A 13879-nucleotide genomic window follows, 5' to 3' on the forward strand; every position below is an offset into this window, starting at 1 on the left:
TTGCCCCCCTGTGGGGCGTGTGTCCCATGTTGGGAACCACTGCTCTAGATGCACAATTTCAGCCCTGTTTAGTACTTGGATGGGAGGCCACCAAGGAATACCTGGTTTGCTGTGCAGAGGAAGGCCCTGGCAAACCACCTCTGTTAATCTCTTGCCATGAAAACCCCAAAAAGGGGTCGCCATAAGTCGGCTGCGACTTGACGGCGCTTTACACGCACACAGATGCTCAATTTCCCCATCCGAATTCTCAAAACTGCATGGCGACTCATTGGGCGAAAACGCACAGTTGCTTTAGCCTCCTTTATTCCCTGTTATGGATTCCGTGGACAGCCCACACACACACACACAAAAAACAACCAGTGGGTTATAGCCTGAACTGACCCTAGAAGCTAAAATGACTAAACTGAGGCTGTTGTATTTTGATCACTTCATGAGACGACAAGAGTCACTGGAAAAGACAGTCATGCTAGGAAAAGTTGAGGGCAGCAGGAAAAGAGGAAGACCCAACAAGAGATGGATGGACTCAATAAAGGAAGCCACAGCCTTCAATTTGCAAGATCTGAGCAAGGCTGTCAAAGATAGGACATTTTGGAGGACTTTCATTCATAGGGTCGCCGTGAGTCGGAAGTGACCTGACGGCACTTAACACACACACATTCCCTGTTTCAGCCAGGATTCAGCCAGGATCGAACGCGTGAACATGCGTTCGATCCTGACTGAAACAGAATAAAGGAGGCTAAAGCGACCATGTGTTTTCGCCCATTGTTGAGTTCTGAGAATTTAGATGGGGAAAATGTGCATCTAGAGAGCGGCAAACCCAAGGCAAAACCTCCCATGCACAAATGGCCATAGAGTTGGAAGGCACCTCCAGGGTCATCTAGTCCAACCCCCTGCGCAATGCAGGAAATTCGCAACTACTCCCCCACACACACACCCTAGTGAGCCCCACTACATGCCCAGAAGATGGCAAAAACACCTCTAGGATCCCTGGCCAATCTGGTCTGGAAGAAAATTGCTTCCTGACCCCAAAGTGGCATTATCCTGGGCATGCAAAAAAGGGCCATGAGAGCCAAACACTGACACAACCCTTTCTGCCCTCCCTCTCATGATTTGCCTAAGATCACAGAATCAGCATTGCTGACAGATGGCCATCTAGCCTCTGCTTAAAAACCTCCAGGGAAGTAGAGCCCACCGTCTCCTGAGGAAACCTGTTCCTCTGTCAGAAAGTTCTTCCTAATGCTTAGCCCAAAACTCTTTTGATATAATTTCAATCCATTGGTTCTGGTCTGGTTCTGGCTTGCTTGGAAATTCCAGCAACGGCGGCACATGCTCCTCATTGAGCACTGCTTAGACCATCTTCCCTTTTGGATAGGATTGCCAACCTCCAGGTGATGGCTGGAGATCTGCTATTACAACTGATCTCCAGTCGATAGAGATCAGTTCACCTGGAAAAAATTGCTGCTTTGGCAATTGGACTCTATGGCATTGAAGTCCCTCCCCTCTCCAAACCCTGCCCCCAAACTGCAAACTTCAGGGTCTTTGTGCTCAGAAACAATAAAAGATTCAACATCCAGCCAGAGGAAGAGGTTGATGCAACTCAAAAGATTATTTATTAATTATTATTATTATTATTTACAAAATTTGTATCCTACCTTTCTGCCCTTACAATTTAAAACATACATGATAAAACCACATTTTAAAACCATTTGATTCAACAGCCCCTGCCCCCAACACACATCATTAGAACAGTTAAAAAACAGAGTTAAAATACATACAAAGCATGAAAACAGCAGATTAAAACATTGGGGGTTACCGGACTTGCATTACCAGCGATGTATTAAGAGTTTGAAAATGTTATAAAAAATACTGTTCGCACTTTCTATGTATTCCCACTGATGTATTCAGAGTTTGAAAATGTTATAAAAAATACTGTTCGCACTTTGTTTGGCCCCTTTAGCTGTGAAGACGTCTTCCAACCATTTTTTAACCATGTCATCCAAAAACCCTTTTAAAGCGATGTTTTTTATAACATTTCCAAACTCTTGATACATCGCTGGGAATACCTAGTGTGGTAACAGCCCATGTTTAGCTTCTGATATCTGATGAGATCAGGCTAGCCTGGGTCATCCAGGTCAGGGCTCTCCCGGGTGTTCTCCCGCCTAATCTAAGAACTCCCTGTTCTGTAATATTTTGGTGGGTCTTAGTAAGATTAAACTTTCGCTGTCGGTGGATTAATCAAGAGTAATGTTATGGTCTATGTAAATGTTAACCAGCATAACTAAAAGATAATCAAATTGATTGAATCAGTTATAATTACGTTACTAATTAAACCTATATGTTTTATGTAATGTTTAGAATATTCTGAATAAGATCCCATAAATTAGTGAAAGTTAAATTATTTTGAATTTATGAATATATAGCATTAGAATTAAATATAGGAAGATAAGATATAAGGGTTTTTTTGTTTGTTATTTAGAAATATAAAACTACCGGTACCTAAAAAAAGTATAGGGAGCAATGTTAAGTTATGCAAAGGTAGATTAGAGCAAATGAATGTATGAAAGGAGCTATAATATTTCAGGTTAAAAGTATACATTTCAGCAAATTCAGTTGGGGTATTTTTGTTTGGTATTTGTATGTTATTATTCTGTATCTTTTTGTTTGTATTTTATTTTCTATTCTGAATCTTCACTATTTCTGCTCTGTTTCTATTATTAAATAATAATAAAAATAAGTTTTAAAAAGGCATCCTTTTTAACAAAGCTTCTGTCTGAAATGTTGAAGAGGTGCTGTTGAACTTGTGAACCGGCCTTATACTGAATCAGACCCTGGGTCTATCAAAGTCAGTATTGTCTACTCAGACTGGTAATGGCATTCCTGGGTCTCCTGGGTCTCCTACTTCCCTCATCCCTTTAACTAGAGATGCCAGGGATTGAACCTGGGACCCTCTGCATGCCAAGCAGATGCTCTACCACTGAGCCAAAGAGTTATCTAGAACCTTGCTTCCTGACATTTTGCGGTCGGCTTCATCTCCTGCGGCAGTTATTTTGTGATTGGCACAACCATCCCGTGTACAGGCTCCAAATGGTTGGGGGACCCCCCCCCCCCGGTCTACGCAATAGGTCCAAACTGCTTTAATAGTAATTCTCTCTCTCCAGATAATTGTGGGTAATGTAACTCTCTAAATGAAGTTAAGGATCTCCAAATGAGAATTCCCAACACCACCAAACAACTACAGTTCCCATGAATCTTTGGGAAAAATCCATGACAATCACGATGCCGTAAAATGGATATAAGTTTGTAGTATATCTGTGCTCCCAGATTAAAATTCATGTAGTGGTAAAAACTACATGGAGATTTGCAGAATAAAAAGTTTCTCTTTAAGGATGGATGTCATGCAGTCTAGCGAGGAATGGCGCATAGCTTGTATGGGTGTGGGGTTAACGCAAGCCCCAGGATGGCCTCTCTGTTAATTTCCTTCACCCCTTCTGGCAGCTGGAACCGGAATGCTCTCAGCAGGCTGGCGAAGAGGATGAAGAGCGTTGTTCTCGCCATCTTCTCTCCCAAACACACTCGGATTCCTGAAAGAGGAAGATGTGTGTAATGCAACAGCAAGTGAGCAAAGCCAGGTTGGAAGGGGTAGAACACATGCAAACTCTTGTTGTGGGGAAGAATCACACACCAGAGGCTTAAATTGATCTAAAAGATACAGTGGGTTCCTGCAAAACCAAAAGAAAAAAAAAAGGAATCTTGTGCCACCTTGAAAGATTATGAGTGGACCAAGATCACGAGAATTCGTATTTAGTGTTGCCAATCTCCAGGTACTAGCTGGCGATTTCCTGCTGTTACAACTGATGTCCAGCCAATAGAGATCAGTTTGCCTGGAGAAAAATGGCCGTTTTTGGCAATTGGACTCTATGGCACTGAAGTCCCTCCCCTCCCCAAACCCCACCCTCGCCAGGCTCTGCCCCCAAAACCTCCAGGTATTTCCAGCTAGCACTGCCCATGTACAGCGAGAAGTCAGGGCAAGCAGTGAGCCCCTTTGTATCCATCCAGAGGAGAAGGGGGTTTCCTTCCAATCTGCGCAGCCGTAAGGACTAGAGGCTTCCTTTTCGGAAGCAATATCCTCAGGAACTGTCTCACATTTTATGCTTTTCTAGAACTCTGCAGCATTTGAGGTGTACACGCACCCCAAATACTGGTGAAATATTAAGCATTGTATTACCTCCTGAGAAGAGTAAGAAAGCGTCTTTCTTTACGAAATTCCCATCCTTATCCAAGAAGTGACCTGGGTTGAATTTGTACGGCGTCTCCCACTGCTTGGGGTCATAATGGACCGAGTAGATGTTTGGGAGAATCATGATGCCCTGCAGAGAAATGATATCACGTGAACAGGGTTTCCAAGTGCCAGGTGGTGGTGAGCAACCCCCCCGCCAATCCACTTGGCTGCCCACTGACCAGCTGAGGGTCAGCGGGCAATGCGTGCACGCGCACCTGCTCGCCATACCACATCACTTCCAGTTTACGCCCAGAAGCGCCGCATTGCAAGGGGCCTTTTATCACTCATCGGATTCAGATTCCTGGTTTCCAGGACTACAAATGAAGGCTACAAGCCCTCTCACCTTGCTCAGAGACATTCCTTTGACACTGGTGTTCTTGGAACTCTTGTGCATGACCCCCACCGCGGACAAGCTGCTGAATCTCTGAGTTTCATGGAGCACAGCATTGGTCAAGGGCAGGATTTTCTGGTCCTCGTAGCAGATAACGTGGGATGGCCCCAGGACGGTGTCCAGCTCCTGTTGGACTTGTTCTGCCAATGGAGAGAGATGGCATTGAAGTAGGGTTGCCAAGTGCCAGGTGGTGGCAGGCAAACACCCACCAATCCACCTGGCTGCCCACCAAACAGCTGAGGGTTGGCGATCGAAACGTGCACTCGCCTACCCATGGCGGGATGTCACTCCCACTTCTGGAAGTGCCGCATTGCAAGGGGCCTTTTGCCATTCATACTCCCAGTTGAGTTGAGTTGTAAACCAGAAGTGATGCGATTGCATCGGCGTGGCCGTGCGCCCACACCATCTTTCCTTACCTCCGCCCTAAAAACCTCCCACCAGAGGAGAGGGGGGACCTGGCAACCCTACATTGAAGTCCCTCCCCTCTCGAAGTCCCGGCTCCAAACCTTCCTCAGGGCCCACCTCCGAAATCTCCAGGTATTTCCCAACCCAGAACTGGCAACCCTAAGCCAGCGGCAATCTTACAATATTAAAAAAGGGGGGGGGAGAAGCATCCTTTCAAACCTTGTATCTCTGGGTATTCCAGCATGTAGAGAAAGGCCCAGCGTAAGGCGATAGCAGACGTGTCTGAGCCAGCGATGAAGAGTTCCATGATCACTTGCACCATGTTTGTTTCTGTAAATGTCGAGCTGGGGTCATCTTTACACTGGAGACGAGAAAGAAAGAGACAGGAAGGCGGGGCAAGATGGTGACTGACGGAAAGTACATGTGATTACGTGCTCTCATTCATCACCTATTTCAAGGGTCTGAACGACCAGGATGGGTCGAAAATCACTCTAGCCCCTTCCTAAATCATTAAGAGGGTTCCAATGACAGGTGTGGACGAGGATAGGGTTGTCAGGTCCCTCTTCACCACTGGAGGTTTTTGGGGCGGAGCCAGAGGAGGATGGGGTTTGGGGAGGGGCTTCAATGCCATAGAGTCCAATGACCAAAGTGGTCATTTTCTCCAGGTGATTGGCTGGAGATCAGTTGTAATAGCAGGAGATCTCTAGCTAGTACCTGGAGACTGGCAACCCTAAACGAGGAACAGGGGTTTTTCTTCAACTTCTGACTCCAAAACGCTGATAATATCTTAACTGAAGTGGGAGAGGGCAAAGGCTGTATTTATAGTAAGAACTACGGCTGTTTTCAAGTCTGCCTGTCCCTTTTAATTCTAACATTTATGGGAACGTACTTTGAGAAACTTTGAGACAATTAATAACTTTGAATAATAGTGAGATATGTTCTGACTGCCAGAGAGTGATTTACAGTCTGAAAAAGAAGTCTGTTTAAATCTGCTGGCTTAGATATTTAGATCTTAACAGAACTATTTTTGCTACCAAATTCTTGGCTACTTTAGCTTATAACTTTGAATAACACTGGACGATGCTTTGACTGTGTATGACCTTTATTTATTTTTTCTGGCATTGCAAAGAGACTAATTGGATGAAATCAAAGACTAGAGACAATTTGCCATTTTAACAAGACTAAGGTGTATAGTGATTTAATTACCACAGGTAATTTGTTTACCTTTGTTACCCCAGGTACATATCAGAGGCCCTGATCTGGATGGCCCAGGCTAGATCTCATCTTATCTTATAAACTAAGCAGGGTCTTGGCCCTGGTTAATACTTGGATGGGAGACCACCAAGGAATTCCATGGTTGCTACACAGAGACGGGCAATGGCACACCACCTCTGTTCATCTCTTGCCTTAAAAACCTTCCAGGGTTGCCCGAAATTGGCTGTGAGTTGACGGCACTTTCCACCACCCACACATCAGGTGCCACACATCAGGTGCTCACCTGGCTGAGGGAGCATATGCAAAGTGTCATTGGAGAAATGTACATGTTCTAACTATCTTCAAATACTTGAAGGGCTGTCATCTAGAGGATGGTGCTGAGTTGTTTTCTGTTGCCCCAGAAGGTCGGACCAGAACCAACAGGTTGAAATTAAATCAAAAGAGTTTCTGTCTAGACATTAGGAAGAATTTTCTAACAGAGCGGTTCTTCAGTGGAACAGGCTTCCTCAGGAGGTGGTAAGTGCTCCTTCCCTGGAGGTTTTTAAGCAGAGGCTAAATGGCCATCTGTCAGCAATGCTGATTCTATGAACTTAGGCAGTTCATGAGAGGGAGGGCATCTTGGCCATCTTCTGGGCATGGAGTAGAGGTCACTGGGGTGTGTGGGGGGGAGGTAGTTGTGAATTTCCTGCATTGTGCAGGGGGTTGGACTAGATGACCCTGGTGGTCCCTTCCAGCTCTGATTCTATGATTCTATTTTCTGTGCTTCCCCCTTCCCCATACTTTGGGGTAGCTGTGATAGAACCCCTAAACCCCTTCTTCAGAAGGGCCATGAGTAGCTGACAGAAACTAAAGTTCTCTGGACTAGGTGAGCTCTGTCTAGGGCTGTCGATTCGGTTCATCCCGAACCAAAAAACAGCCGAATTTCCCCCGATCCAGCGGTTTCCAGTTCAGATAGAGCTGAATTTAAAAAAAGGCGGGAAAATGAGGAGCCGAAGTTGGCGAATGTGTTTGTAATGGCTTTATTGCAATGGGCAGATTGACATATCTCGAGGGCCCCTGACCCAATCTTCACAAAAATTGGGGGTTCTTGCAAGAAGGGTCCCCTCAAGCTACACTGAAAGTTTGGGACCTCTACCTCCAAAAATGCCCCCCCAGAGCCGTGGAAAGCCACAAATGTGTTTTTAATGGCTTCATTCCAATGGGCAGATGGGGGACCCCCTTCCAGCCCCCATAACTTGGGGCCCCCTGACCCAATCTTCACAAAATCTGGCTGTTCTTGCAAGAAGGGTCCCCTCAAGCTACACTGAAAGTTTGGGACCTCTACCTCCAAACATGCTCCCCCTGGAGCCGCGGAAAGGCGCAAAGGTGCTTTAAATGGCTTTATTCGGCCGAATTTTTCCCCGAACTCTGAAACTTGTGCCGAATTCCACAGATCCAAATCAGGGGAGTTCAGACTTCGGCATTTCCTGAATCAAAACAGGCTGAATTTTGCCGAATTTGAATTTTACTGAATTTTTTTTCAACAGCCCTAGCTCCGTCTTTAAAATGCAGATCAGCTAGTTGTCAGTTGGTCAGACTAAGTTGGCTCTGATGACACAATCCCTACCTCAAAAGGGCCCCCAACTATGGGCCCCTAACAAAACCAGTCGTCCCCCCCAAAAAAAAAGAAAGAAAGAAAAAGGGGAGAAGAAAAGGGGAGAAAGCCAGAGCCGTGCCTCCGAACCTGAAAAGCCGAATATCTATTCGGCTTTTTTGGGAATTGCCTATTTGGCTTCGGTTTTATCTCTAGGTTTTTGCGTTCGGTAAACCTGAATCGCCCTGACCTGGATGGCCCAGGCTAGCCTGATCTTGTCAGATCTCGGAAGCTAAGCAGGGTCAGCCCTGGTTAGTATTTGGATGGGAGACCACCAAGGAATACCAGGGTTGCTGTGCAGAGGAAGGCACTGGCAAACCACCTCTGTTAGTCTCTTGCCATGAAAACCCCAAAAAGGGGTCGCCATAAGTCGGCTGCGAATTGAAGTCACTTTACACACACAAACCTGAATCCCAAAATTTACCTAAAAGGCTAATTTCAGGTTTATTTTCAGTTTGCACAACCCTAGTTTTCAAGGCAAGAAATGTTCAGAAGTGATTTGCCATTGCCTGCCTCTGCGAAGCAACCCTGGACTTCCTTGGTGGTCTTCCATCCAAGGACTAACCAGGGCTGACCCCACTTAGTTTCTGAGGTCTGATGAGCTTGAGCTATCCTGGGCCAGGTCAGGACATCTAAACCCTGGTCTGAACTTTTTGGTGATAACTAGATCTGCAGGCGTGGACACCAAGACCTCTCTCAAGGGCCTTCTTGCCCCATTTTGTTGTTTTTAAGACACACATATTTTATGCATGGCTGTTTCACTTGCCGTTACCCCTTCAACGACTTTGGGTCTTTGTTTGGGTTATGTGTGTCATTTCTGACCGTCAGAGGTTGCCTTTCTCTCTCTCTGAGTTTCCCCGTATTTTGCCTGTTTTCAGAGACCTGTTTTCTCTTGAATTTGAAAACCCGGGCAAAACACAGGGCAATGCAGGGGAAGAGTGAGGAAATCTCTCATGGTTGGAAACGGGATGCATAATCAACACAAAGACCCGAGGTTGAAGGGGGGTTACGGCAAGTGAAACAGCCATGCATCAAAGGCTACAGTGCTACAGAAAGCTTTCTTGATGTGCCACCAACTTAAACAGTCACTCCACTTCCGTGCAAGTAATATACATCAGTTGATTTCACAAAATCACACAAGGTTGGAAGAGACCACAAGGGCAATCCAGTCCAACCCCCTGCCGTGCAGGATCCCACAATCAAAGCACTCCTTACTGATGGCCATCCAACCTCTGCTTAAAGACCTCCAAAGACAGGGACTCCACCCCCCACCCCCATCCCTCGAGGCAGCGCATTCAAATGTTGAACCCCCTCACTGTCAGAAAGTTCTTCCTAATGTTTAGGTGGAATCGCTTTTCTCTTAGTTTAAATCAATTACTCCGTGTCCTAGTCTCTGAAGTAACAGAGAACAAGCTAGTTCCCTCATTAACATGGCATCCCTTCAAATATTTAAACATGGCTATCATGTCACCCCTTAACCTTCTCTTCTCTAGACTAAACAAACCCAGCTCCTAAGTCTCTCCTCACAGGGCATGGATTCCAGACCTTTGACCATTCTGGTCGCTCTCCTCTGGACACGCTCCAACTTGTCAACATCCTTCTTGAATTGTGGAGCCCAAAACTGGACACAGTATTCCAAGTGAGGTCTGACCAATGCAGAATACAGTGATAGTATTACTTCCCTTGATCTAGACACAATACTCCTATTGATGCAGCCCAGAATTGCATTGGCCTTATTAGCCGCCATATCACACTGTTGACTCATATTCAGTTTGTGGTCCACTTAGACTCCCAGATCTCTTTCACATGTACTGTTTTCAAGCCAACTATCTCCCATTCTGTACCTGTGCCTTATGTTGTTTCTGCCTAGGTCAAGTACCTTACACTTCTCCCTATTGAAATCCATTTTTTTGCTTATGGCCCAGCTCTCCAGTCTATCGAGGTCATTCTGGACCCTGACCCTACCCTCCAGGGTATTAACTACCTCTCCCAATTTGGTGTCATCTGCAAATTTGATTATCATGTCCTCTATTCCATCATCCAAGTCATTTATAAAAATATTAAATAGTACCGGTCCCAGGTCGTGGGTCCAAAGTAACTGTGATCTGTTTGTTGGTGAGCAAAACCACTTCTGCTTCTTCTGCTTCTGCTTCTTTTTTGCATGCTTACTTTTTCCACTTGAGCAAGGTATGAGTCAATGAAGTCTCGCGGCTCTTCAGGCACCCCGTTCTTCTGATGTTCTCGGATTTCGTTCTCGATGAGTCTCTGCAGTAGTTTCCAGTGACTCAGCGCTAATATGGTTCGCTGCAGGATAGGTTGCAGGGGCTTCATCACCATTGGAAAGGCATCATAGAGCTGCAAGGAAGAGAGACAACCCCCCCAGGGATGTTATGGATTCTTAAAAGATATATTTTTAAGCCAAGTTTAAACACACAAAGCTGCCCTACAGTGAGTCGGGCCACTGGTCTGTCAAGGTCTGTGTTGTCAACTCAGACTGGCAGCTGCTCTGCAGGGTCTCAGGTCGAGGGTGTATCTCCCTCTCTCATAATACCAGAACGCGGGGTCATCTGATGAAGCTGGAGGGCGAGAGATTCCAAACAGATAAAAGGAAGTATTTCTTCACACAACGCAGAGTTAAATTGTGGAACTCCCTGCCCCAGGAGGTGGTGGTGGCTGCCAACTTGGAAGGCTTTAAGAGGGAGTGGATGTGTTCATGGAGGAGAGGGGTATTCATGGCTACTAGAAAAAAATGGATACTAGTCACGATGCATGCCTATTCTCTCCAGGATCAGAGGAGCATGCCTATTCTATGAGGTGCTTTGGAGCACGGGTAGGACAATGCTGCTGCAGCCGTCTTGTTTGTGGGCTTCCTAGAGGCACCTGGTTGGCCACTGTGTGAACAGACTGCTGGACTTGATGGACCTTGGTCTGATCCAGCATGACCTTTCTTAAATGATCCTTCAGGGATTGAACAAGGGACCTTTGTGTGCAAAGCATACGTTCTACAGCGGAACCATGACCCTTCCCTCTGATATATTCCAAAGCTTGAAATGATCTTAGCTGAGCCCAAACATCTTGAGGTCTACATTGGACTCAATGCTGGTGGACTTGCGTGGAGTGGGCATGTCCGGCCCCTTGTTTACTCTAACACACACTCACAGGGGGAATGGCTGAAGTAACTGGGAAATTCTGCCCTTTGCACATGCTCAGAGGCAGCCTTTACTAGGGTCCCCCAAGCACTGGTAACATGGAGGCTGGATTGAGATTGGGGTAGTGACACCGAAGAAGACAATACGTTTACGTGCACACAAATATGCTTACATGCATGTAAACACGAGTAGACCCAAGGCAGGTTTCTGACAATCTACACCCTAATTTTCTTCCCAGTGGAAACCCAAAATGGCTTGTAACATCACTCTCCCTTCCTCCATTTTATCCTCACAGCAACACTGCGAGGTAGTTTAGGCTAAGGAAGCGTGGCTGCCCGGAGGTCACTAGGACTGCCAGGCCATTCTTGGCGACCGGCAGGAAGCTCAGGGGTGAAGACTATTTTGAGGGGGCGATGTCCTGTGTACTCTTACATCACTTCCAGGGAAACCAGGAAGTGACAAAGGGTAGTCTAGGAATCGCCAGACACTCTATGGGCTTACCATAGAGTTTCTGGCGATTCCTAGAGCTACACTTCCAGATTTTCCCTGGAAGTAATGTGGTGGCACAGGTGACATCAATGTTTTTATCTCCCACTGCCTCTCTGAGTGGCGGCAGGCAACGAGGGCTGCTTGTAGCCCTAAGGGTTACCCAGCAAGCTTCCATGGCAGATCCTGCTCCGACATTTATCACTACACCACGTTGGCTTGACTTTTGTCAGTCGCTCTCCAAAGTCTTTCCATTTTTAACGGAAGATATCGGGAACTGAACCTGGAACCTTCCGCCCACAAATCATATACTCTACCACTAGGGTTGCCAGGCCCCTCTTCGCCACCGGCGGGAGGCTTTTGGGGTGGAGCCTGAGGAGGGCATGGTTTGGGGAGGGGAGGGACATCAATGCCACAGAGTCCAATTGCCAAGGCAGCCATTTTTCTCCAGGTGAACCGATTTCTATCGGCTGGAGATCAGTTGTAATAACGGGAGATCTCCAGCTAGCACCTGGAGGCTGGCAACCCTAACCTCAGCAACCGTTCGCCTGCCCACCATATGGGGTCAGTCGCTTGGGGTCAGGATGGCTCCACTGTGGTGGGTGGCCGAACTAGGCCATCAACTCACCAGGACTTTTCCCCGTGGCCTTATTGGCCAATCTACCCCTGCCTTTTGCAAGCCACGAGCATGAATACCAGGCAAAAGGATTAAGTAGAACCAAATAGGGTTGCCAGCTCTGAGTTATCAAAAGAGAGAGAGAAAGAGGAGGAGGAGATTACTCTTTTCTCCTACCTTCCCTTGGAATTCAAACTCACCTTGAGCTTTATCACTTTCTTTGGTTCGGAAGCCTCCTATAAAGCCCAGGCATAGGGCTGACTATTTAAAGCGGTGATGCGTCACAAAACCTTCCGCTTATTTGCATGGAATGGAATGGAACTAGGGCTGCCAGGTCCCTCTTCGCCACCGGCGGGAGATTTTTGGGGGTGGAGCCTGAGGAGGGCGGGGTTTGGGGAGGGACTTCAATGCCATAGAGTCCAATTCCCAAAGCGGCCATTTTCTCCAGGGAAACTGACCTCTATCGGCTGGAGGTCAGTTGTAAGAGCAGGAGATCTCCAGCTAGTCCCTGGAGGTTAGGAAAACAGTGCAGGGGCAACAGTCATGTACAAAAAGGTGCGATTTATATAAGCTGCTGAAGTGAAAACATGTACAATATTGTACTCAACAAGGTAACCACACAACAAACTAACAATCAATATGTACAATATATACAGCAAGGAACCTTTGTACACAGAAACTCCTATGGAAGATTGTGGCTTCTTATGAAATTTTGTACACAGAAACTGGATTGCTACTGTTACTCTGTTGAGACTCTTGGAAAAATATTGTGGTTCCTTGCTGTATATATTGTACATATTGATTGTTAGTTTGTTGTGTGGTTACCTTGTTGAGTACAATATTGTACATGTTTTCACTTCAGTAGCTTATATAAATCGCACCTTTTTGTATATGACTGTTGCCCCTGTACTGTTTTCCTAACCTATTTGGTATTAGTATAGAGGTGCCTTTTTCTTCTCCAGTCCCTGGAGGTTGGCAACCCTATCTACCACTGAGCAAGGGGCCCTCCAGATTTGCAGAGACACACAGTGTCCAGCTTTCTTCAACAACGGGGTGATATCGCCCCTTATCAACCAACTGGGATATGGAAATTCTTAAAGATTTGGGGGTGGAGCATGGGGGAGGGTGGAATCTGGGGTGGGAACTCAGCAGGGACGTGATGCCACAGAGCCTACCCTCTGAAGTGGCCATTATTTCCAGGAAGGTGGGTTGCTGTGTTGGTCTGTAGTAAAAGAGCAAGATTCGAGTCCAGGAGCACCTTAGAGACCAACAAGATTTCTAGGGTGTAAGCTTTCAAGAGTCAAAGCTCCCTTTGTCATACAAAAGGAGGAAACTTTCAGTCCCCTCGGGGAAATAGCCACTTTGGAAGGTGGACTCTATGGCATTGTATCCCACTGCTAAGATGCCTAAATGAGTGGATGCATGAAAATAATCTACCAGGCAAAGCACAAGTTGGGTTCTGTCACGGCCACTCTTCCATGGACCATGCCATTGTACTTTCCTTCCTGGCGGAAAAGTACTCCACTCATCTGAAGGGCAAACTCTACTCAGCTTTCATTGATCTCTGTGGGGCCTTTGACTTTATTAACAGAAGCCTTCTATGGGATAAACTTGCTAGACTAGGGATGGACCAATGCTTACTATTCTTGTTACGGAAACTCCACTCGGGGAACACTTGCCAAGTTAGGCTGGATAAAAGCGGCCA

At 46.4% G+C, this 13879-nt stretch overlaps 1 protein-coding gene across 1 annotated transcript in view; it reads right to left on the reverse strand.

Moving 5' to 3' along the window:
* Positions 1–3402: 3402 nt before the first annotated feature.
* Positions 3403–13879, reverse strand: part of LOC130477877 (cytochrome P450 2J5-like) — a 33678-nt gene continuing 23201 nt past the window's right edge. Inside the window, exons 5-9 of the mRNA XM_056849960.1 lie at positions 10093–10278; positions 5295–5436; positions 4623–4810; positions 4226–4367; positions 3403–3581 (exon numbers count right to left, since the gene is read on the reverse strand). Coding sequence (XP_056705938.1) covers positions 3403–3581; positions 4226–4367; positions 4623–4810; positions 5295–5436; positions 10093–10278 — 837 coding nt within the window. The remainder of the gene's footprint in view (positions 3582–4225; positions 4368–4622; positions 4811–5294; positions 5437–10092; positions 10279–13879) is intronic.

Source organism: Euleptes europaea, chromosome 5 (assembly GCF_029931775.1).
Source record: "Euleptes europaea isolate rEulEur1 chromosome 5, rEulEur1.hap1, whole genome shotgun sequence".
NCBI classification, from domain to species: domain Eukaryota; kingdom Metazoa; phylum Chordata; class Lepidosauria; order Squamata; family Sphaerodactylidae; genus Euleptes; species Euleptes europaea.